At 45.7% G+C, this 24508-nt stretch overlaps 2 protein-coding genes across 5 annotated transcripts in view; one reads left to right on the forward strand and one right to left on the reverse strand.

Moving 5' to 3' along the window:
• Positions 1 to 209: 209 nt before the first annotated feature.
• Positions 210 to 6703, reverse strand: ISCU (iron-sulfur cluster assembly enzyme). 2 transcript variants are annotated; one of them, XM_081251801.1, is made up of 6 exons: positions 6526 to 6703; positions 4879 to 4992; positions 3879 to 3989; positions 2243 to 2321; positions 856 to 940; positions 210 to 735 (listed from the first exon to the last, which is right to left on the reverse strand). In XM_081251801.1, the coding sequence occupies exons 1-6, from the start codon at positions 6637 to 6639 to the stop codon at positions 699 to 701; spliced, it is 540 nt and encodes a 179-aa protein (XP_081107927.1). In that variant the 5' UTR covers positions 6640 to 6703; the 3' UTR covers positions 210 to 698. The 2 variants fall into 2 exon arrangements, with proteins under 2 accessions (XP_081107927.1, XP_081107926.1); XM_081251800.1 differs by lacking the exon at positions 856 to 940 and having other exon boundaries at positions 6526 to 6692.
• Positions 6704 to 7987: 1284 nt separating this feature from the next.
• Positions 7988 to 24508, forward strand: part of SART3 (spliceosome associated factor 3, U4/U6 recycling protein) — a 32609-nt gene continuing 16088 nt past the window's right edge. The window contains exons 1-6 of one of the 3 annotated variants that reach the window (XM_081252295.1): positions 7988 to 8421; positions 16465 to 16591; positions 18053 to 18157; positions 19889 to 20073; positions 21176 to 21281; positions 22800 to 22924. In XM_081252295.1, coding sequence (XP_081108421.1) covers positions 8110 to 8421; positions 16465 to 16591; positions 18053 to 18157; positions 19889 to 20073; positions 21176 to 21281; positions 22800 to 22924 — 960 coding nt within the window. In that variant the 5' untranslated portion in view covers positions 7988 to 8109. Of the gene's footprint in view, positions 8422 to 16464; positions 16592 to 18052; positions 18158 to 19888; positions 20074 to 21175; positions 21282 to 22799; positions 22925 to 23106; positions 23189 to 24508 lie in introns of those variants that run through there. The other 2 variants (XM_081252296.1, XM_081252297.1) reach the window with 2 other exon arrangements.

The following is a 24508-nucleotide window of genomic DNA, read 5'->3' on the forward strand; positions in this document are numbered from 1 at the left end:
CCATCTCCTTTCATCTTCCGCCTTGTTTCAGAAAACATTATTGACATCTGGCTTTGTTAAAATCTCCATGCCTGGTCTTTACCGCCCAGTTTGCTGGGAAAGGTGCACGAGTCATCACCGTCCAGCATCTGTGAACAAACCCCAAGGGGCTGAGGGCAGCCCTGTGAGGTGAGTGAGGGACCCAAGAGACAAGGCTTACCAGAGACAAACACTGCCTTATATTCCTTTATTGATTATATATATGCAAATCTGTTTTATGTACAATATTTGGTCCTACCAATAATCTTACCAAGGCATTCTACTGGTAATCTTCCCCAAAATAGATTCAGGTAAAATTAGATATTTGTGCACTTCACGACTACCCAAACCTACTGATTTCAGTTTGGGGGCCATATGCATAATTCGAAATAGACATACACTAGATTAAGGCGATGAAAGTGAGCTGCGGGAAACCAAAGGATTCAGAACAACTAGACTGTGTATTTTGCTTGCATTAGAATCACAACGTGAACAGCAAATGCTGTGCGGATCTCATAGTGCTTTTATTGTAGTGCGAGGGCTTCTGAACACCTACGTGACTGCACGGCGTGGCGGGGGTGGGGGGGCGTGTAAGCAGCCCACGTGACCTGCAGGAAGCTTCGCCAGGAGCTCATTGCTTTGCCGCCTCTCCTTTCTTGGGTTCTTGTTTCAGTTTGAAATCAGCCAGGGCGGCCTTGATGGCATCTTCGGCCAGCACTGGAAGTAAGAGAACGAAAGAGAGCCTAAGTTTCTAGAATCTGCAGGAACAGTCTTAGGAAGAGAATCTTTAAGAGCTGAGGTAGCGGTGCTGAGACAGGCTTAACAGAGTCACCTCACCAGGGTGCTGGGTGAGGCGCAGGCCTGCAGGCCGACGGCTGTTTCCTGAGCCGGATCCCTCCTGCGGGGCGGCTCTGGGGACAGCCTGTGCGGCAAGTACCCGAGATTCTAGGTTAGTTCCTTAGCCTCTTGGACGATCATGTTTTCTTGCTGTGATAGGGTGAGGACTTTGTACATAAAGTGTCTGATGCACAGGAGGGACACAACAAATGTTAGTTCTCAGCTGCTGTCAGGGAAGGCGGGATAAATGCGGTGGACGCTGGTGACACTGGATGGCATTACTTAGGTTGTGCCAGTTTGTGGCTGGGATGGCATTTGCCGGCACTCTCTAGTGACCGCAAGTGTGGAAACTTTTATTTTGGAGTCGATATTAAAAGGGAGGCTTTGGGGAAAATAAACACTGAGAGAGCTGGAATGACAGCAGAGAGATTTGGCTAAAGGTTTCAGTACCCAAGAAGGCCTAATGAAAAGGCGGGGGTTCCTCTGAAACCATGCGAAAAGGTTTACAGGCTATGGCCTTTATTCACGGGTATTTGAAACTGCAGCGCACGTGGAAAGAACTCGGGTCTCAGCAGACCTCCATCCCTGCCGCGGCACTCACTTCTTCTCTTGTGAGTCCTACCCTGGCAGGAGGCCTGGCCCTCTGCTGATTTTTAACTAATTTGGTCAGTAAATCTCCATCAATAAGTTTAGGCTACTGTTTCCCATAACCTCCTTCCCCTAGAAGGTTGAGATTTGAAAAGCTTTAGACTGAAATGGAAAGCCAAGTATAAGCCTTAAGGCATCTGGACTTTCTCTTAGGGAGAGTGCAGAGGGGGATATTGCACAACTGGGCTTAGTCATTGCATGTACACAGATGCAGACCCCGACAGTGATGGCATCTGGAAAGGAAGTGAGGAAACGCACAACAAACAGGATTATGGTGAAAGCGGCATTTTCTCCTTTACTGGTCCCAACTTCACCATAGCCGGGTGAACAGCACAGGTAAGACTGGGGTTTAGACTCTGGCCCTCCCACTGAGGAGCTGTGTGACTGGGGGGCTTTAACCTGAGCCCTCGTTTCCTCCTCTGTGTGGGCAGAGGTAATGACACCTCTGGGGACTGGAGGACGTTCCTGAGGGTTAGAAGTGAGGCCACAACGTGCTCGGCATGATGCTTGGCCCACACCACCCGCGCAGGACTCCCCTGGAGGCCGCGGTGAGACCCTGGGCTCTAACCCTCTGGAGATTGTGAGAATGGACTCCATGAGCTGTAACCCTCGGAGGCTGTAAAGGTGGACTCCACTACCTGAAAGGACTTGCCGTTCCCCTGTCACAAATCAAGTGGATGCCATTACAAAACTGCCCTAACTGTCCGAGCCCATCGGCATCCTGGAGGGGGACACTTACTGGAGCAGTGCAGTTTCACAGGCGGGAGGCACAGCTCCTTGGCGATGTCCGTGTTTTTGATGGTCAAGGCTTCCTCCACCTGAGAGGCAGATGGGACAGACGGGAAGTTTTAGTGATGCTCTGTCTGGTGGGACAGAAAATAAAAAGGGCCGAAGAGGCCCCCACGACAGGGTGGTGGGGGACGATTTCCATTTAATAACCCCAGACAGGGGACTCCCACTTCCATGTCCAGGCTGCAGCTGGGCTCCTCAAGTACAAAGTATACGCACCTGCATTGCTCAGCTGGGGTAAGCCAGGCCCGCAGAGAGGCTGCCACGAGGCAGGAGTGGACCCTGGGAGGAGTCTCTGAGGGATCTGCTTGAGGCCGCCAGCAACTTGAGCCTTTTTTAAAAGGCAGTGATGTTCTATGCTGGTTTTGTGACTCTCAGCTTCTCTGGTGTCCTTATACTAAATGTTCAGAATAAATCCCGTCAACTCTAAGTGCTAGATGGCGTCAGGGAGGCGGGAGGGGTGGCACCCAGGCTGGCAGCACCCGGGCCAGTGGCACAGACAGCTCCTGGAAGGAGAGCTCTTGGGGCTCATCCCCAGCCCCAAGGAGAACCTTTCTCCTCTAGGTGGACTAAAAAGGATGCCTGGGGTTTGTCGAGAGCCCAGGGGCATAACAGGAGGCAGGCCTACCTGGAATGGAGCCCCGCTGCCTTAAGGAAAGTGATTTCCCCCCCTGCCCCCCAATCTCCCAAGTCCACTAACTCCACTGAATTATGCTTCAACTTCTGTGGCTGGAAACTCAGATGGGAGTCTCTCAGGGTCAGAGAAAGGCCCTCTCCCCACTTTCTGATCACATTCACGGGGCCAGGCCCTGGGAGCACAGGTGCCCTGTCTCCTCATTTCCTCTTTCCCTGAGGATAGTTCTGGACAAATCACTTCACAGCCACCTCTGGCCCGAACAGGTTAGGTCTCTGCTTCCCCGGCCCTGAGGACCTTGCCGGCCAGGAGGCCCTGAGCCACGGGGAGCCGGCGGCACGTGGCCTGGTACGTGCCTCTGTGACTCAGCTCCCAGAACCTGGGCCCGTGGGGCTGCAAAGGTGAGCACCTGCAGTTTGGTTTTTCTGAGAGGTTTGAATGGCGACAGGATTTTAGAAAGGCTAGTTTGTTATTTCATGAATCCTTGTAAGCCACCTGCACTCCCTCCTGAAGCAGGATGGGAGGAAACAAACAAAACAAACCACAACGGAACCGCCCCCGGAGCAGACTTAGACTTCTAAGAAATGATAACAGCGGTGACCCTGGAGAAAGCCAAAGATTTCTTTTCACTTCTATTGTGTTAGAGGGGGAAGTGAGGATCTTTTTTCGATTTAGTTAAAAACAAAACACCATCAAAACCCCCAAACAAATAAAAATGATCAACAACAAAAAACTCCAAACTAAAAAACACTTAAAATTATCTGTAATTCCCAACGTGGAGAAGAATTTAATAAAAACCTCGGTAAGCAAAATTAAAAAGAAAATTCTTAGCATATTTAGAAAAAAAAATCATAGGTTTTTGGTTTGTTTGTTTACACTCACTAGACCCTTCCCTTAACTGAGAGCCAGGTTTGTGGAGAATGTGACTTAATTCTAGTTTGCAGGAACCTACCGTCTTCCCCTTTACCCATTCGGTGGCTAGCGAGCTGGAGGCAATCGCAGAACCACAGCCAAATGTTTTAAACCTGGCGTCCACGATCTTCCCCTTTTCATCCACTTGAATCTAGAAAAGAGGCAGGAGTTAGCAGAGGTTCTGGTGTGCCCCATAGAACCTGGCGCTCATGGAGGGCCATGGGGCGCTCCCGGAGAGCTTTGGTCCTGCTTTCTGCACTTAAAAGTTTGGGTACTAATTACTGAGTTTCCTCTATTCCAAAGAGCTCAGTGACGAGAAGATAAAAGCAGGAACAACTATACAGAATTATACAGGCCTAGCTAGTAAAGATCGACCAAAAAATATGCCTCCTGCCGCCCCCAACCCTAGCCTGATTTTTGGCTATGAGGTTCTCCTCCCAGCTGCTGGGTCAATGTGCGTCTTTAAACACTGGGAGAGTCTGCAATAAAGGTCTCTGGATAATGCTTTTTCCTTTGGCGCCAGACTGCATGTAGTAGTTCCCTCTTGCCTTGTTTCTGTTTTCCAAGATAGTCATGAAGGTGTCTGGCAAGCTGCCCACCACAGTGACGAAGGAGATGTGGAGAAAGCTATGGTTCACCCAGAGTGCCAGGCACTACCTGCATGTCATCTCCAACGTGGGGGAGGTTTGATATATTGCGTTTCCTGTCTCTTTGGGGATTGCTAACTGAACAGCTGTGGTTTTCCTTTGATTGGTGAAATTCACAAAAGATTTCACTTAGCTAAGTTGGAATTTAGGCTGGTACAGTGAGCACAAAGGTGAGATCAGTTCACTATGTCAGAAAGGGTCAGCGTAGTTTACCAGTGTGACTAGCATTCAGCCCCTGCTCGAGTCATTTATAACACTGACTTGTCCCATCTCACAGGAATCGAGATGGGGACCAGATGCAATGCTATACACGTAAATGCTCTGTCAACTACGGAGCACTGTACAAGCAAAGGGGTCAGCGTTACCACCAGTAAAGATGGGAACCAGGAGTACCTGTAATTTCATGACATCACCACACGCTGGAGCTCCCACCAGTCCGGTTCCAACATTTTTAGATGTCTTATCAAGGGACCCCACGTTTCGGGGATTTTCATAATGATCAACAACCTGAAACGAAAGGGTGAACAGAAATCACAGTCACTCTTTTTTGCTGTTGGTCTCCCCGACTTTGATGGCAAGGTCCTTGAAGTCAGCAAGCTGAACCTGGCAGGCCATCACTAAACACCAAATTTCACCTTGGAATGTATTCAGAGATTCCAGATAGTGGCGAAAAATCAGCAAAATCGTGTCTTAATTCCGCAGGGTTTTGAACCACAAATAATTACTTGACCTTTAACCACCCAAGTCACCAGAGTTGGGCTCAAACAGCATTTTTGTAATTTCCAAAGAAAATCCGTTCTCAAAGGATGATGATTATTCGAAAATCCTAAAAGTAAGTATGGTCCAGAAATGGAAGGGTTTCCCAGAGCCTCAAGGAGACTGTTACAGGAGGAACAAGGCTATGGAATACGTCCCTTTGTGTGCGAAAATAATAAATATCTCATTACTGTATTTCAGGGCCCTGAAATCTCTCTGGTGCAGCAGCGCACCCTGGTGGCGGAAAGGCTCGTGTCAACAACACACATCCCTGGGTCGGGGAGGAGTGAAGTCCGTGGGGAAACGCGCGGAAGCCAGAACAGAATAAACATCTATTCAAACTGGCACACGGAAGGCTTTAAAAACCTTGACGTTTGTTTACCAGTTAGCAGTAAGTATCCCGATCTTTCCAGTCCCCTCCCCCACCTCCACCCCAGCTATCCAACCACGGATTTTGACTCCAATCCCAATGACCTACAAGATAATGTCCAATCTGGACTTTCTGCCCCGGCTTGATTCACCGCATTCTTTAGTCAACCGGTTCCCGAGTGAGAGAGTCTCATGTTTAGGGACTTTCCACCCCCAGAAGGTAAAGGCTGCAAACTATGCACCTATCTCTACTCACAGCTCACCACCACTCCACACAGAAAACAAAAATTAAAACGTTATGACTGTTCGTTACATGTCCATCTCCACTCGGAGGCTCTGAGCTCCTGCAACAGTAACATCACCCTAAGTGGCCTCCCTGTGCCAGGCACCCTGCCGAGGACTCCGCAGGCATGGTCTCGAGTACGGGGGGCTGCTAAGACCGCACATGACAAGTGGGGAAACAGGTTCTGCGCAGGGCACTGACTTGCCCAAGGTCACGTGGCCAGGGCGGTGGCCTTGGCTGAAGCCGCACCCCGCGCCGCTGTGTGTCGGGCTGGCAAGTCACCGCAGTACCCTGCTTCCTGAGCTGTTGGGGGTTTAAAGGCTGGATGCACGAGATCGCGGCCAGAGGCCGGGCCCACGGGCAGTGGCCACTAGATGAGCGGGAGCTGTCATTTTTATTTCAGGCACGGTTAGTGCCCCTGCGCAGGGAGGGAAAGTCCAGGCGGATTCGCGCGAGGGGCGGCCCCTCCGTTGGGGCCAGGGGCGGCCCGTACCCTGGGTCGCAGTGGGGCCTCCCGGGCCCCGGAGTTCCCGGGCCCCGCAGAGTCTTTCCTAGGCCGGGCCTCCGCTAGGATGCCCGCACTCTCGGTTGTCCTCGCACTCCCGCTCCCGCCCAATCCCGCCCGCTCCTACCTTCTTGTGATAGAGCCGAGCCGGAGCTGACAGCTCCCGGACCGGCAGACGCGGGGCCCGGAGCAGCAGTGCCGAAGTCGCCCGCCTCAGACGTCCTGCTCCAGCTGCCGCCATCTTGCGGGCTTGCGCCTGCGCAGGCCGAGTGCGAGACCGAGGTGGAGGACGCGCGTGCGCAAGTCGGCTCCTAGCTTGGAGCGCGCTCCCTCTAATGTCCCGGCGACTTCGCGCCTGAGCCCTCCCGCTCCGTGCACGTGTACGCGCTTTGGTCCCGCCTTGGCCACGCCCCTCCGGGGCGGGCGGGGCGCGGAGCCCGGGCTGGACGCAGAGCCCAAAGGTCTGGAGTCGCAGGAGGGTTTGTCCTCCGTGATGGGTTCTGGATCTGAGGGGCTTCGGGCTGGAGTTCGGGACCCAAGTGTGCGTTCACAAAGTCCACCGCCGGGATGCGCAGAGGATCAACCAGTCCACCTTTCTTAGCCCTGTTTTGCAGCTTAAGAAGTTGAGGATCAGAGCGGTGTAGTAGCTTGTCCTAGGTTGCCCGGAGAGTTAGACTCAGTTGGGATTCAAACTTGAACAATCCTGAGTTGGAATCCCGTTTCTGCTCCTAACTGGCTGTGTGATCCTAGATGAATGACAGCATCTTTCTAAGCCTCGATCTTCTCTTTTGTACTAATTCAAGGACAGTTCTTTCATCCATTGAGCAAGTATGTGTTGAGTATCTACTTTTTGTCAAGGTGCTTTGGGAATCTAACGGAAAGAAAAACATAATTTCTGACATAATTAAGCTTGCTAATGAGTGAGAAAGGCAATAAATAGACACACCAAGGCTTTCCTACGTCAAAGTGGAAAGCTTAGCTAAAAGAATACTTTGCCCTGATTTTAAAAAGTGTGTATGTTTGTCTCTATTTCTCTCTCTATAAAAAAGCAAACTGTCACAATTTATATGAAAAGGCATGGCAATGAAGAGATTCTAAGTAAATGTTTACTAATGTAGTTTATTAATATTGGTTTGCAGAATATGATCCTATAAAACCAGAAAACGCACATGTGTATTTAACTGCTAGGCACCAGGCATTACATAAAGGGGAGGAATCTCTTTGGGAAGTGAGTTTTTCTCATGAATGGTGCAGTCGATCCTTCCCCGAGGACTTACACTTTTCTCTGCATTTGAGGCTCAGTTACTGGGGAGACTGAACCACGCGCCAGGTCAGAATAGGCGGTAAGGCATTATTAATTCCAAGAATCATTTTGACCTTCTCAAGATGGCGGCAAACCCTTAATGTCAATCATCACGCTCACTTCCTCTATGGCTTCCACTTCCTGTCTAAGGACCCAACTTCTGTCCGAAGTTGTGGCGAAACACATGCCCTGTTAGTGAGTTCTTTTTTCCTCCGACGAGAACTATTAAAAGTATATAAAATAACATGAGTTTCGTGTATTTCGAAGTTTTGCCGTCATCCGTGGCTCACAGTTTCTCTCTAGGTGGCAGGAGAGCGCGGTTTTGATCAGGCGCGCGCCGCGGGCAGCTTTTACTTCAGTGGGTCTTCAGCGGCAGAGTGAGGACCCGGGAGTCACTGTAAGCGCAAGATGGCGACGGCGGCGGCAGCATCGGCTTCGGAAGCGGAGGCTGAGCCCAAGGCCGGGCCCAAGGCGGAGGGGGAGGAGGTTGAAGCTAAGGAGGCTAGGACGAGGAGGAAGGTGTTATCGCGGGCCGTGGCCGCCGCGACGTACAAGACCGTGGGGCCGGAGTGGGACCAGCAGGAGGAAGGCGTGAGTGAGAGCGATGGAGATGAGGAGTACGCCATGGCTTCCTCGGCCGAGAGCTCCCCGGGGGAGTACGCGTGGGAGTACGACGAAGAGGAGAAGAACCAGCTGGAGATCGAGCGGCTGGAGGAGCAGGTGAGCGCGGGGGTGGGCGGCGGGCTCCTTCCCTCAGGTTCCCGGGCCCCGGCCCGCCTCCCTTGTCCTCGGCGGTAATAAAGCCGCCAAGGCCGCCAAAGCGCAGTTCATCAGCGCGTCTCCCGTCTTTCGAGCGCTTCCTGCTCGCCAGGTGATTTGCAACCGTTATCCCATTGAACCCTTGCAAGAACCCTTTGAAGGAAGTAGTGTATTTCCCGTTTTATGGGAGGAAACTGAGGCTTTTGGTGGAAGGGATTCTTTTGCTCACGATTACACTTCCTGCAAATGGCGAGACAGGCTTTTGGCGAGACAGGCTTTGAACTTTGAAACGACTTCAGAACTCCCGCTTTTAGCCACACCGTTCAGCTGTCCAGCACGAGAAATAAAATTTTATTTCTAAAAGAGAGTTATTTGCCTGTAGGAATGACGACGGTGATGAACTATGGCGTGGTCGAGAAAATATTGACCGTGACGGTGATAATAGAAATGGAAAGGGAGAGATTTCAGCGTCTGGAGCCTAAGGCCCCAGTTCTGGCTCTTCCACCCTTGCGTGCGCTTGGGCGAATTTCTTAATCTCTCTCAGCCTCGGTTTCCTTATTTGTAAATTGGGAGAAACGATTTCCGCACATAGGTTTGTTATAATGCTAATTAAAGCCCGGGGCCTGGCACTAGTAGCTACGTGATTTCTAATCTGTAACCTTATGAGTTACAGGTGGTGGTATCTCTTGTGTAATCTAGGATTCCAGCAGGAAGTAGGTGACACATTCAAATTAGGAAAGTTTGAGAAAAGGTCAGTAAAGGGACTACTGTGTCTAGGGCAGGGAAATCAGAAGTGAAGGTTCGGTACCCCAGGGCTAGTAGTAGCAGGACCTTTAGGTGTCCACCTTTAGGCCTGAAGAGGCGATGGGAGGGACTGGTTTTCCAAGTAGTTGTGTGGAGCGAACACCTGAGAGGAGGTGAGACGTTTGTTCTAGGGGTGCGGCCCCAGTTTCCCATCAGGGATTGGGGTGGGGAAGAAGTACCCTGACCTACCGCTTTGCCTCTCTCCAAACAGTCTGCTGGTGCCGTCTGCTGGAAGCAAGACAGCCAGAGACCTCATCAGTGTGGTCCACACGGTGGGTCACAGGACAGGGAAGAGAGAGGGTGGAGTGGATTTGGAGGGGCAAACAGATGGAGCACATTCTCATTTTACAGATGAGGAAACCGAGGCACAGAAGGAATGATGAAATGCTTTGCTTAGTCACTTGTAAGGGGTTTTGAACTTTTCAGGGTTGTCTGTGGACTGAATGCCACACTGGCTATGAAATTACTTAGTGATGTGAGGTTGTTAGCCTGGGTTTCTCACTTAACTTTGCTGGGTGTCAGATTCCTTATAACGTCCTCCCTCGAGGTGATGTTTTTGTTAAGTTGTGAAACAGTTATATTATCTCTTGGTATACCTGTCGCACTTGTCATCGCTTCTGAACCAGCTGGGGGTAGGCAGGTGGTTACCATTTCTGCTTTTTATAAATAAGCACGCCAAAGTCCAATCAGTCTTTTATTCATTCAGCAGTGTAATACGAGGTGCCAGGCGGACTGTGTCCCTGTCCTGGTGGAAGGAAATCTGTTCTTCTGGCCTTGGGCCTTTCAGTGAGCCATGAGCTTACTCGGTAGGGGAAAGAGGATTACCTTTTTAAGGGAAGGGGAGGCTTGGAAGCAGAGCGATTAAGTCCGTGATGAGGGTACCCAGCTTACTAGAGAAGGATGGGTCAGTGCAGAGGCCACCGGTCTACTGGTATTGTGCAGTTGCCAGTCCTGCCTCAGGCCACCAAAGGTGACCACACAGGATGGGATCCGGCAGGTGATGGTGAATTGAAGAGCCTCTGGCTTTATCCTCTTTTCCGGGGGGTCTAGAAATGGACTTTTCCAATTTTTCCAAAACTCCCTCCCACCTCCTCCTAATCCCACAGCCTCTAGTTCCTGCTGTAACGACTTTCCTGGTGGAGCATGATGGTCAGTAACTTCCAGAGAGGGCTGTGAAACCCTCGGCCTTGTCGTATTTGCAAATTCCAGTTCTCGCCCTGAATGTGTTTATGAAAGCTCACAGTTAGTAGTGTCTGTCCATGTAACAAAAGCGGAGATTTCCCACCATTTGTGTTTGTGGCCTGAAACTAAAAGTGGCACCTCATGGTGTCTTACAGGTCATGTCAGCGCTCTGAGCCTGCTGTCCCAATTGGTAAAGGGAGGGTTGTAGTAGTGCCTCCCTCACCGGGCTGTTGTGGAGCTTAAGTGACAAGACGTGTGTAAAGCTCCAGGCACAGTTTGACACACAGTAGATGCAGTGATGGGACCTGGCTCCCTTCTCCTTCCCCCGCCCTTTCCTGTGATTGCAGCTAAGTGTCCTCTCCACCAGGCCTCTCTGTCACCTCTCCGCCCCCAGTCCAGGGTCAGGTTGTGCTGTTAGGGAGTTAGGAAATCAATTCTCAGAGCACTTGCACGTTGGCTAAGCCTCCTCTTTCTTCAAAGCATCCTTTGTCGTTAACAGTGTTCTGAGACCAGACTAGACCGGCACATGTGCTCATTTGTCAGTGCTGGTTGAACACTCTGGAAAGTCTCTTAAATGCATGTCAGTGTGCATTTAATGTACATGCTCTCAGAACACCTCTTCATATATAGTATCTTCATTATTTGGGCCTAAAAATCAGAAATTTAGATCAAGAACCATCCTAGAGACAGTTCCTTTACTTCAGTGAGTTTTGTACGTTTCTCTTCTGACCTCCCTGTGGTGTTCACGGGAGGGCCGCTTGCATAGACATTACTCAGGCTGGCTAGGCAGGACTTGCCCACCCCCCTTCACACTCAGGAAACACATTCAGACCCAGGTGAGTTGCGAGTGATGGGGTGACAGGGAGAACTGTGCCTGCTCCTTCGCGAGGAGAGTACATCTTCCATGATCTTCAGTTCTTTCACTGTGGTTACTTGTGTGACACACTTGACAGCCAATTTTGAGACGTCAGTGCATCATGGCAGTCCACTTGAGATGCAGAGGTGTACTCCAGTGCTTTCCGGTACAGACGGGGAGACAGAACCCGTGGACGTTAGAACACTTGTGTCCTGACCTCGTCCTGTCCTTTTTCAGCCTATCACATAATCATGGGGTGGGTTCAGCCTGTCAAGTTTTATAAATCATGAGCAGGAGAACATTGCTAAAAGATTTTTTTTTAACTTATAGGTCATGGGCTGACCTGATATTGATTCTTCTTTGTTATCTATTTGTGTGTAATTTGATACATACAAAGCAGTTCACATCTGTAAACTGTAAAGGATGGTAATGAGATGAACACCCTTGCTCTACCCCTTGCTCTAAGAGTGGGGATTCATCAGTACTGCTGCCCGTCCCTACGGCTTCTCCCCGGTTCCAGTGCCCTGCCTTGACCCCATCCCCTCCTCAAACCCAGGTAACTGCTTTTTTGAATCTTGAGTGCTTCCTTCTCTTTTAAAACATGTACAGTTTTATCCTCTAAGTATGCATTCCTAAGCATATATTGTCCACTTTTGTTTGTTTTTGAGCTTTTAAAAAAGTGTATCATGCGATGTGTAATCATCCGGGACTGCTTTCCACTCAGCAGTGTGTTTCTAAGATTCAGCCGTGTTCTCGCAGTTGCAGGTTATCCATTTTGACTGCTGTGTGTTCAGTACACCAGGGTGTGAGTAGCCCACAGCTTATTGGTTGTTCTGGCATTTGAATTGCTTACAGGTTTTTTTTTTTTTCCTATTACAAACAAGCTACAAGGAACATTGTTACTGTTAAACTGTGCCAGTCTCAAACCCTCTAAGAGTTTCTCTAAGTCAGTATTTTTCAAACTGGGGCCATGGTCATGGGTCATGAATTCATTTTAGTGGATACACCCAGTGTCCCTCTGTGATATACTTTCTGGTTGTGTGGGTCTGTTTCTGGGCGCTTTCTAGTGTTCTGTTGGTCAGTTTGTCCCGTGTCAATTCCGTGGTCTAACTCATTACTGCTGAGACTTGCTACCTGCTGAGACAGATCCTCCTGTGTGCAGTTTAATGCAATAACTAGGGTCTAGATTACTAAGAGTACATTGTCAAATGGCAGTGTTAGTCGAATGAATTATAGGTCATCTGTCATCTCTGGAGAGGGAAATATTTATTGCTGAAATGTGGCAGACGTTGGAAGAGTAGATACTAGTCTAGTCTTGGTGTATAGACTTAATGTAACCCCATACCCCAACTTGTTTGAAAGCTTTTTTCCTACCCTTAAGATTTATTTATTTATTTGTTTTTGGCTGTGTTGGGTTTTCATTGCTGCGCGCAGGCTCTGTCTAGTTGTGGCAAGAGGGGGCTACTCTTCTTTGCGGCACGCGGGCTTCTCATTGTGGTGGCTTCTCTTGTTGCGGAGCACGGGCTCCTGGCGCGTGGGCTTCAGTAGTTGTGGCTCACGGGCCCTAAAGCTCAGGCTCAGTAGTTGTGGCGCACGGGCTTAGTTGCTCTGCGGCATGTAGGATCTTCCCGGACCAGGGCTCGAACCTGTGTCCCCTGCATTGGCAGGCGGATTCTTAACCACTGCGTCATCAGGGAAGTCCCTGAAAGCTTTTTTTAAAAATTAAACTTTTCATTTTGAGGTCATCGTAGGTTTCCCTCCAGTTGCAGGAAATAATACAGAGAGATCCTGTGTACCCTTTACCCAGTTTCCCCCACTGGTGACCTTTTGTAAAACTATAGTACAGTCTCACAACCCAGGTATTGACGTTGACAAAGTCAGCACACAAATCGGCTCTGTCACCTCAGGATCCCTCCTGCTGCCCTGATAGAGCCACAGTTCCTGACCTCTAGCACCCACTAATCTGATCTCCATTTCTACAATTTTATCATTTCAATAATGTTATGTAAATGGAATCATATAGTATGTAACCTTTGGGGATGACCTTTTTTCACTCAGCATAATTCCTTCAAGATTCATCTGAGTTGTGTGTTCATTTGTTCCTTTTTATGGCTGAGTAGTATTCCGTGGTATGCATTTCCATGGTTCGTTTACCCATTCACCCATTGAAGGACCTCTGGATTCTTTCCAGATTTAGCTGTTAGGAATACAGCTGTTATGCACAACATAGGTTTTATTTCTCTGGAAAAACACCCAAGGGTGCAGTTGCTGGGTGATATGGTACTTGTGTGTTGAATTCTATAGGAAACTGCCGAAAACAGTTTCCTGAGTTGCTATACCCATTTTATATTCTCATCAGCAATGTATGAGTGATCCAGTTTTTTTGCATCTTCTCTGGCATTTGTTAGTGCCACTGTTTTTCCTTTTGGCCGTCTGATAGGTGTATAAGGATAGCTCATTGTGGTGTTAGTTTGTGTTTCCCTGACCGTTATTCATGTGCACTCACTTGCCATCTGTGTCCTCTGGATATATTGGGTTGGCCAAAAAGTTCATTCGAGTTTTTCTGTAACATCTTATGGAAAAACCCAAAAGACCTTTTTGGCCAACCCAGTACATGTTGCTTCATGTCTTTTGCCTACTTTTAATTTTATTTGGATTGTTTGTTTTTTACTGTTGAGTTTGGAGTTATATCTTTTAATCTATTAGTCCTTTGTCAGATATGTGGTTTGTAAATTTTTTTTTCCAGTCTGTAGCTTGTCTTTGCATCCTCTTAACAGAGTCTTTTACAGAGCAAAAAGTTTTAATTTTGATAAAGTCCTGACTTTCTGAGTGTTTTTATCATGAATGGTTGTTGGATTTTGTCAAATGCATTTTCTGTATCAATTGATACCATGATTTTTGTTCCTTAGCTTGATATATAGTGGACTACAGTGATTGCTTTTCAAAGATTGAGCTAGCCTTGCATACCTGGAATAACTCCCACTTAGTCATGGTGTATAATTCTTTTTGTACATTGAATTTAGTTCTGTAAGTTTTCCTGTCCACTCTGTGCTAGCTGCAGTCCACTTATTTTTATTTGCTGTGTTTGCATTTTCATTCAGTTCTGTGTATTTTAAATTTTCTTTGAGAGTTCCTCTTTGACCCATAGATTATTTAGAAGCGTATTGCTTAATTTTCAAGCATATAGAGATATTCCTACAGTAATTGATTGTTGTTATCGGAAAACATACTCTGTATGATTTAAGTTCTAAAAAATTTGTTGAGGTTTGTTTTATGGCCCAGGATATTATGGTCTCAGTGAATGTTTGTTGGGCACTTGAGAAAAATGTGTTATTCTGTTATTGTTGGGTAGAGTGTTCTATATATATCAATTAGATCATGTTGATTAATGGTGTTGTTGAGTTGTTTTATATTCTTGCTGATTATCTGTTTGGTAATTCTTTTAGTTGCTGAAGTGGGGGATGTTGAAATCCCCAATATAATTGTGGGTGTCTCTGTTTCTTCTTTTAGTTCTATCAGTTTTTGCTTCATCTATTTTGAGGTTCTGTTGTTTGGTGCATGCACTTTTAGGATTGTTTTGTCTTCCAGGTGGGCTGATCCTTTTATCATTATGTAATGTCCCATTTTATCTCTGATAATTTTCTTTGCTCTAAAGTCTACTTTATGTGATATTAGTATAGTCACTTCTGCTTCTTTTTGTTTAATGTTTGCATGCTATATCTTTCCCCATCCTTTTACTTTGAACCTACCTACATCCTTGAATTTGAAGTGAGTTTCTTGTACTCAGCATAGAGGTGAGTTGTGTTTTTATCCACTCTACCATTCTCTGTCTTTTAATTAGTATGTTTAGATCATATACTTTGAAGGTAATTATTGATATGTTAGGTCTAAAGCCTGACATTTTATTATTTTCTGTTTGTTTCCTGTGTTGCTTGTTCTCCTGTTTCTCTTTTCTTGCCTTCGTGTGGGTTATTTGAACATTCTTTAGTATTCCAGCTTGATTTATTTATAGTGATTTTTAGAGTATTGCTTTATATAGTTTCTCGGTGGTTGCTTTGGGTATTTCAGTATATTTGACTTACATGGTATCTATGTTTTACCCCTGAGTGAAGTGTGGAAATCTTCCTATTTAGGTCCCTTTACCATTCCTCCTTTGAAATGTCATTGTTTTGGGTATCAGTTAGCCTTAAAATTTTTATTTCCATTATCATACGATTTAGAAGACTCATGAAGAGAAGGATCATCTATTGTATTTACCCATATTTCTGCTCTTTCTTCCTTCCTGATGCTCCAAGATTTCTCTTATCATTTGCTTTCTGTTTGAAGAAATTCCTTTAGCTATTCTTTAAGAGTAAGTCTGCTAGTGACAAGTTCTTTTAGTTTTCCTTTGTCTCAGATGTACGATAGCTTTGGAAGCAATTATCTTAATTTATTAACTTTTAACTTGAAATATAAAGATAAACCTTTTTGTACCTATCACTCAACTTCATCAGTCTGTTGCCATTTTTGTTTCTCCCGATAGGGATTTTCATTTGTTTGTTTGTTTAGTAAAAGAAAAGAGCTCTTACTGATGTACCTGGCACGTGCTACAGCGTGATACTAAATTACCTTTCAGTGGGATAACAAGGATAGGAGGGAGGCTCAAGAGGGAGGGGATATGGGGACATGTGTATGCATATGGCTGATTCACTTTGGTGTACACCAGAAACTAACACAGTATTGTGAAGCAATTATACTCCAATAAAGCTCTATTAAAAAAAAAAAACCTCACAAGAACCTTACGAGCTAGAACCTAGTGGTGTATCCCATTTTACAGATGAGGGAATGGAGGCTTAGAAAAGTTAATAACTTGCCTCAGGTCATACTTTGTGTTTATTTATTTGCTTCATTAGAATGTTTTCTGTATTTCAGAGAGAACACACGTGTGTTCTGACAGGAATTGTAACATATTTGAGAGAGTGTTAAGTTTATTATAAAAAGCTCTTTCTTGTGGATTTTTCTCCCTCTTCCTCAGGGTAAACCTTGCCTTGCTCTTTTCGTGGCTCTCCCACATTGCACATGTTTTGTGCTTGTGGCAGACGTGTCGTCACCAATGGTGAAAAAAGCTGAGTTATTTTGATGATGCCATTCTAAATTTCAACTTCTGTTCCTTTTTCTTCTAGCTGTCTATCAACATCTATGACTACAACTGCCACGTGGACCTGATCCGGCTGCTTCGGTTGGAAGGGGAGCTTACCAAAGTGAGGATGGCCCGCCAGAAGATGAGCGAGATCTTCCCTTTGACCGAAGGTAAGGCTTCCGCAGTTGGGCTGCTTTTATAAACACAGAGAATTGAAGAGTGTCCTTTTTTTCCAGTGCTGAAAGTGGGACATGGTCCTTATAGAAAATTTGCAACATGTAAGTATAGTGGAAAGAAGAGAACCCATCATCCAAAGTCAGCGAGTTTTAGTTCATCCTCTTCTAGTTTTTGCTAAACGTAGTTGTGGTCATGCGATACTGACTCATGTTTTGAATCCTTATTTCTTTATCCTAACTTTATGATAAAATATTTCTATGTAATTAAACTTTTCCCCCGTTCCCTTTCTGTTTCCTGTTCTAGTATTTGTGTATTTAATCCATTCTCAGAAACAGATAACTGTAAATGTATTATAACTAAACTTTCATAAATAATTTTTAATTTAAATGTTTCATACCTTATTTGTTCCACAGTAGTTGGGCATTTAGGTTATTTCTGCTTATTTGAAACATAATTACACTGAGCATCTTTGTAGTTAAATCTCCGTGAATGTACATGATTGATCTTTTAGGGACAAGTTGGAAAACAGGTCCTAGATCCAATTCTGTCCCCTTCTCCCTCCCACAAAGCATAACTGCAGAGCATAGAAGCTGAAATCACATTGCCTGGCTATATGTCTTTCTAGCTGTGTGACCTTAAACAAATTATATAAACATTCTAAGACTCAGTTTTGGAATTCTCTGGTGGCGCAGTGGTTAGGAGTCCGCCTGCCAGTGCAGGGGATGCAGGTTCGAGCCCTGGTCCGGGAGGATCCCACATGCCACGGAGCAACTAAGCCCGTGCGCCACAGCTGCTGAGCCGGCGCTGTAGAGCCTGCAAGCCACAGCTACTGAAGCCTGCGTGCCTAGAGCCTGTGCTCCACAATGGGAGAGGCCACCACAGTGAGGGGCCTGCGTGCCGTGGCAAAGAGTGGCCCCCGCTCCCCGCAACCAGAGAGGGCCTGCACTCAGCAACAAAGACCCAGTGCAGCCAGAAATAAATAAATGAATAAACAAATTATTAAGACTCAGTTTTCCCAGCAGTAAAGTGGGGAATAACAGTAGTTTCTGCCTTGTAGTATATTGATTGGAAGAGACATTCTGTGCACAACACTTATTAACACATGCTTGGCATGTTGTAAATGCTTAGATAGATGCCATTGTTATTAATGTCCCTGTCACCTGCCTCATAGGTTTTTGACAAAGATTGAATGAGAAAATATATCAGTGCTTTTGCAAAATATAAAATGCCCAGCCACTCTAGAGATATTATGACTTTAGTGATTGATCTTCTTTGGAAGCATAAGCCTTCTATGTGCTTGGTGCAGGTTTTAAGAATTGAATTTCTGTGAACTGGGCCAGGTTGTATAAGGTGGATGAAACGTTCTCGTGCTGATGCCTCACGGTGCAGTCCCTGCTTTCAGCCCGCCCTTTGGTGCGGGGGGTGGTAACGCAGGGGACCCTGGTGTCTTGCAGAGCTCTGGCTGGAGTGGCTGCATGACGAGATCAGCATGGCCCTGGACGGCCTGGACAGAGAGCACGTGTACGACCTCTTCGAGAAAGCGGTGAAGGATTACATCTGTAAGTTCCCTGCGGGCTCTTCCGAGGGTGTCAGGTGGGCTCATCTAGCATCACTCTCTGCCGCCGTGGATTGTACTGTGAGGTGTTGCTACCCAGGAAAGAGCATTCATCCAGCGATTGGAAAGATTGGAGTTCATTTATTATTATCATTGTGGTTTTCAATTGAGGCTTTAGGTTTTAAAATACAAGTAGAAGAAATATTTGAAGGAAGGAGGTGAATATACTCACCCCCACCATTTATCTGGCAGGGAGAACTTACCTGGTATTTCCAGATGACTAAAGGTTACCTTTTACACATTAATTGGATTTTTAGAAGCTTTGGATGGAAGGCTTTTTTTTTTTCCCAGTACTAAAAAACTTAAACTTTGAATTTTGACATTTTTATAGATTTATAGGAAATTGCAAAGATAGTACAGAGAAGTCCTATGTACTTGCTTGATCCAGTTTCCCCCAATATCTTATGACTATAGTACAAACTCAACACCGGGAAATGGACCTTGGTACAATGTGTGTGTATATAGTTCTGCGATATTTTATCCCACCACTGCATCAAGATGCAGAATCTTCCATTACCTCGGAGATCCCTTGTCTGCTGGTCTTGACATTTTACCAGTGAAAGTGAAGTGTGGACGCCTTCCCTCCCTTAAAATCCCGTTTGATGGTATAAGTCTCTAAATATTTTCTCTACATACATTGAGGACTATGTCACACAATGCTATGGACAGAGTGTTCTTAAAAATTATTTAAAATGTTTCCCCATTTTTAATTAAATATCCTTTTTTCCTATCTGATTTTCCTCACTCCCTCTGTGGGCATTTCCCCTAGTGAGAAGCATAGACCCTCTGTAAACTAGACTAACCCTCACTAAGGGCTTCAGCTCCAAGAGCTAGTTCATTTCCATTTTCATTTTGCAGCCCATATGGCAGCTCTGTACTGGTGAGCAAAAACAGAGTAGCTCACAAACCTTAGCTAAGTTCTTGGAAATGACTTATTTCATTGAAAAAGCAAGCCTAAGGAAAACATACAGTAATTCTCATGTTGGCTTTATCTTTTTAGTATTTTTATTTTACAAGGTTAGTGTATCAGCATCAAAAATTATTTTCAGATCTCTGAAAAGTGACTTGATAGGCACAATATGTACAGTAAGAATCGACGCATTCCTAAAGAGTTTAATTCATTGGTCTTAATGCTGCAGGAGTGAGTATATAGAAGGTTTAAAAAGTGAAAGAAACAGGCAACCAGGTCTTTTTTGTTGTGTTTTAGAGATTTAAAATATCAGTAACAGGATTGGTGCTTTTAATTTTGTTTTTTCACTTTGATCAGAAGGCTTAAAAATGAATCAAGACTTAAAAGTTGAAAACTTCTAGGCTTCGCAGTCTTTCTGAAAAGTCACTCATATTTGTAACTATTTTCATTTAAATATTTACTAGGTTTCTTCAATTTTAACAAATGAGCTCTATAATCAGTCGTATTACATATTACCACGTGGCATGTACTGTTTATGGAGTCAGATCTCAATGGTTATACGTAGTAGGGCCATTAAGATAGACTTGCTTTTCGGGCTGCAGTGTTGGTACAGGGAACCTGGGATACTTGTTGGTGATGCTCTTCCCTTTCTCCATGAATGAGTACTTTTTTGGTGGGCTCATTTCTTCTCTTGTTCATCAGAACAAAAGTTTTGATGTTTGGGCATTTCATATCCTGAACCAATAGGACACTTCTCATTTTTAGGTCCTAACATTTGGCTAGAGTACGGCCAGTACTCAGTCGGCGGGATTGGTCAGAAAGGTGGCCTTGAGAAAGTCCGCTCTGTGTTTGAAAGGGCCCTCTCGTCCGTCGGGTTGCACATGACCAAGGGACTCGCTGTCTGGGAGGCTTATCGGGAGTTCGAAAGTGCCATCGTAGAAGCTGCCCGGGTGAGTGACCAGTGCTTGCCTTGGCCACCCAGGGCTGTCCTCGTAAGTGGTCTTGGAGAAACATAGTTAGGCAGTAAATAAAATCACGAGTCTTTGTGGAGTAGCAAGAATGTCTTCTTTGACTAAAAAACAGATGACCCTACAATTTTTTACTGATATTTAAACATACTGCTGTTCTAGTTACTGGTTCCGGGTGAGAGTACAAGGATAACGAAGTCATTCCAAAAAAAAAGATTTTATATGTGTGTGTGTATACATATGTATGTGTACATATATATGTATATATATATCATGTCCCATAGTAACTGAGAGATTTAATCCCATCATAATTGCATTTTTTAGACTAGACTATGATTTATAGAATTTTACAGTCCCCTCCCTAGTGTCTCTTTTCCACTCTGTGTGTGACCACAAAGTTGTTGTTGGTACACCGTGGAGCCCTCTCCTTAAGTTAGATCACTGTGGTTAAAGTAGCCCAGTCCCGTCTTGATTGTGTCCCTGTTGAGAAATGTGCGGTGGTGCTCTCCCCCTACCCGGACTAAGGTGTTGGGGCTGAGCCTCTGGCTGACACGTGTGGCCGTCTCGAGTGTCAGTCGTGACCCCACGTGGAGTCTGCTCCCACGCTCCCCTCGGTGTTCATGCACTTTCTGGCCACTGTACTTGTACTCTTGCCCTCCCTTCATCTGGGAGTCTGTTTTCCTCTCTTGCCAGCTCCGGAGAGCCTGTAGGAGCATCCCCGGTGCCAGCTCCTCCAGGAGCCTTTCCTTGATTCCCTCCCTTCATAACAAACTCACAAACTCAGCCCTGAAAACCAGCTTGAAGCAAGCCGCCATCCTCTGATACTTGTGAGGCTTCGCTTTTGTGATGTTTATGCTGTATCTTGTAGTCATTTGGGTACATTTCTTAGATTCCTTCTTGCTCTCCCCTCATAAACACTTGCTAGGGAAAACATTCACTTTTGAGCCTCGTGCAGCATTTGGCACAATACCTCGTGTATGAGAGGTCCTATGAATTTTTTTAGTGTGAACTAAAGATGTGCTGAAATATTTTTTGAAGTAGGAAGAACCAGAGTTTGTCATTTACTACGAATTTGCTTCTTTAGCCCATAGCTGGCTTCCTTTCCCCTTTTGACCGGGAACAAACCTTTGATTCACAGCTGGAGAAAGTCCACAGTCTCTTCCGGCGACAGTTGGCGATCCCACTCTACGGTAAGAGAAAGTGACCCATCCACAGCCAGTCCTTCGTCGTTCTTAGAATGCTTTGGAGCATGTCACGTGATTAGGCCTTTCCCAGCATCTTGTGAGGCGAATGTGGCTGGTGTTCATATTCTCATTGGACAGTATCACTGTGGACAAGGCCCTGGGGAAAAACATATCTTGAATTGTTTATGCTCAAGTGGGTTATGAGGGTCAGGAGGGGCAGGACTAGAAGCAGACTTCCTGACCCCTAGTTTCCTATGTTAAGACATTGTCAGGGAGGCAGAGAGGGGGTCTCTGAAAGGAATAGGGAAACTGACCCCCTGTGTTTTCTGGGGGAACTTTATTGAGTAAGAGCTCCATTATGAGCATTTTCTCTTCAGAAGTAACCTCCATAACAGCGTGGGGCTTGTACGTGGGCTAATATCCTCCTCCTGTGGAGGTGAGCTGGTGGTCCAGGAGCGCAGTTGATTGGAAGTGTTCCTTCCTGAATTTCTTGGGGCTTGGAAAGGAGTCTCCTTTTGTGTGAACATATTTTGGCAAGCCAAGCCTTTGAGCTTGAACATGAGCAGTGCTGGGAGGACTTCTGAGCATGGGAAGAATTGGGTGCTGCCATCTTGTTTGTTCCCCAGGTGTGGTTATGTGTTGCACACACTCAGAACCTCTGGCCAACTTTTTTTTTTTTTTTTTTTTTTTTTTTTGCGGTACGTGGGCCTCTCACTGTTGTGGCCTCTCCCGTTGCGGAGCACAGGCTCCGGACCCGCAGGCTCAGCGGCCATGGCTCACAGGCCCAGCCACTCCGCGGCATGTGGGATCTTCCCGGACTGGGGCATGAACCCATGTCCCCTGCATCGGCAGGCGGACTCTCAACCACTGCGCCACCAGGGAAGCCCCCTCTGGCCAACTTTACTTGAGCCCAGGTGTTATTTCTTTTTACTTCCTGGTTTATTTGGATTGGATTTGACAAATTATGAAGTGGCTCTCCAGTCGAATCCTTGGGTGACAAGCAGAAAAGGCTAGAGCTGAGCTGGCTTCTAGGTTTCATCTCACATACCAGTGTGAGGCAGTACAGCATGGTGAGCAGAATATGAACTTGAGCCAGACTGCCTGGGTTCAAAGGCTTGTTCTCCTGTTAACTGTGGCCAGTTGATGTAACCCTCTGCTTATGTTTCCTGAACTGCAAAGTGGGAATCATGGTAGAACCTCCCTCGTAGAGTGGTGGGGATCGCATGAGGTAATGGATGTGAAGTGTTAGAACATAGGGAGCAGTAGGTAAGTGTGGTTAGAGCGTTGCTATTTCATTTACTCTGATTGATTAACTAGGTGGTAGGGCTGCCCAGGATGGTGCTTTGAGACGGAGTCTAAGACCAAGTCAGGGCTCAGCAGAAGAGCTCAGGATTCCATCAGTAAGAACCCTGTGGCCACAGATGTGGGAAGGGCCAGTGGCACCTGAGTCTCAGGGTTTACTCTGTGTTTGAGTTGATAAAACCCAGTGGCAAGACCCACGGGGCTGAATCCATCTCTCAATAGATATGGAGGCAACGTTTGCAGAGTATGAAGAATGGTCAGAAGACCCCATACCAGAGTCAGTAATTCAGAACTATAACAAAGCACTACAGCAGTTGGAGAAATATAAACCCTATGAAGAAGCACTGGTAAGTGTTGGTCTCTTTTACAGTAAACGTCTCTCTACAGACTTTTCCCTAATTGATAGTTGCAAGTAAAACAGTATCTTTTAACATTTGTTTTATTGTGAAATATACTATAGAGTGTATAAATGTGTACATTCAGTTTACATCCTGATAATAAAGTGAACATCCATGTACCCACCACCCAGGTTAAGAAATAGAGCATTGCCAGTACCTTAGAAGTCTCCTATGTGCCCCTCTCCGATTGCCTCCTCTTCCCTCTCCCGAGAGGTAATCACTTTCCTGACTTTTGTGATAATCATTCCCTTGCTTTTCTTTATAGTTTTACAACCTATGAACGTATCCTTAATTAATTATGGTTTAATTTTGCTTGTTTTTGAACTTTTATATAATGGAATCATGCTGTATATTTTCTTTCTACATGTTTTTTGGGTTTTACTCATATTGATAAGTATAGTTACAGTCCATTTGTTTTCACTGCTGTAAAGTTGTCTGTGTATAAACAATTTTTTTATCCATGTTCTTAGGTGGTTGGGTTGTTTCCAGTGTTTTGCTAGGAGGAGTAGTGCTGCTCTGACCGTTCTTGGACGTATCTCTTGGTACCCATGAAAAAGAGTTTCATTCCATTACGTCAGAATGGAATTGCTGGGTCCCGGGGTGATGCTGAACTGTTTTCCAGGCTATCAGCTGCTACTCCCGCCTGCAGTGTCTGAGAGTTTTCATTGCTCTGCCAACCTGGGGTATTGACATACTTAAATGTTAGGCAATCTGATGCATCTGAAATTATAGTTTTAATTTGCACTTCCCTCATAACTAATGACGTTGAGCATCTTTTCACACCTATTGGCCATTCAGATTTCCTTAAAAAAATTTTTTTTTGAAGTGCCTGTTAAAGTCTTTGGCTCATTTTTCTTTTGGTTCGTCTTTTTTCTAATTGATGTATAGGAGTCCTGGGTCTTAATCCATACTTTTGGTTGTATGTATTACAGTTTTTTCCTCCCAAGTTTGGGGCTTGTCTTTTCCTTTTTTTTTTTTTTTTTAGTGGCATCTTTTGAAGACCAATTCTTAATTTTAATCTAATTGGATTTGTCATTCTTTCCCTTAGGGTTTGTGCTTAATAAATCTCTCCATACTCCGAGGTCACTAATATACTTAGTTCTGTTTTTCTTCTGAAAGTTTATAGTTTTGTCATTCATCTTTAGGTTTCCTTCTGGAATGGATCTTCGGGTATGGTCTGAGGCAGGGTCCAGTTTCGTTTTTCCATATGGAGAGACAGTTGTTCCAGTGCTGACTTTGATAACTCCATCCACCCTCACTCACACGCTGCCCCACGTCTGTCATGGATCAGCTTTCCATTTCTGTGTGGGTCTATTTCTGGGCTCTCTGTCCTGCCCCACTGGTTTATATTACACTGTCATAATGATGATAGTTTTATAATTGTTTCGATCTTTGGTAGCATGAGTCCCATCCGTGTTGTTCTCCTTCAAGAGGGTCCTGGCGTTCTTTAGCTCTTAGTACTTCCATTAAATAGAGAATCAGCTTTTCAGGTTCTACTAAAAAAACAAACAAAAAAAACCTTGATTTTTTTTT

Source organism: Mesoplodon bidens (assembly GCF_964165515.1).
Source record: "Mesoplodon bidens genome assembly, chromosome: 13".
NCBI classification, from domain to species: Eukaryota; Metazoa; Chordata; class Mammalia; order Artiodactyla; family Ziphiidae; genus Mesoplodon; species Mesoplodon bidens.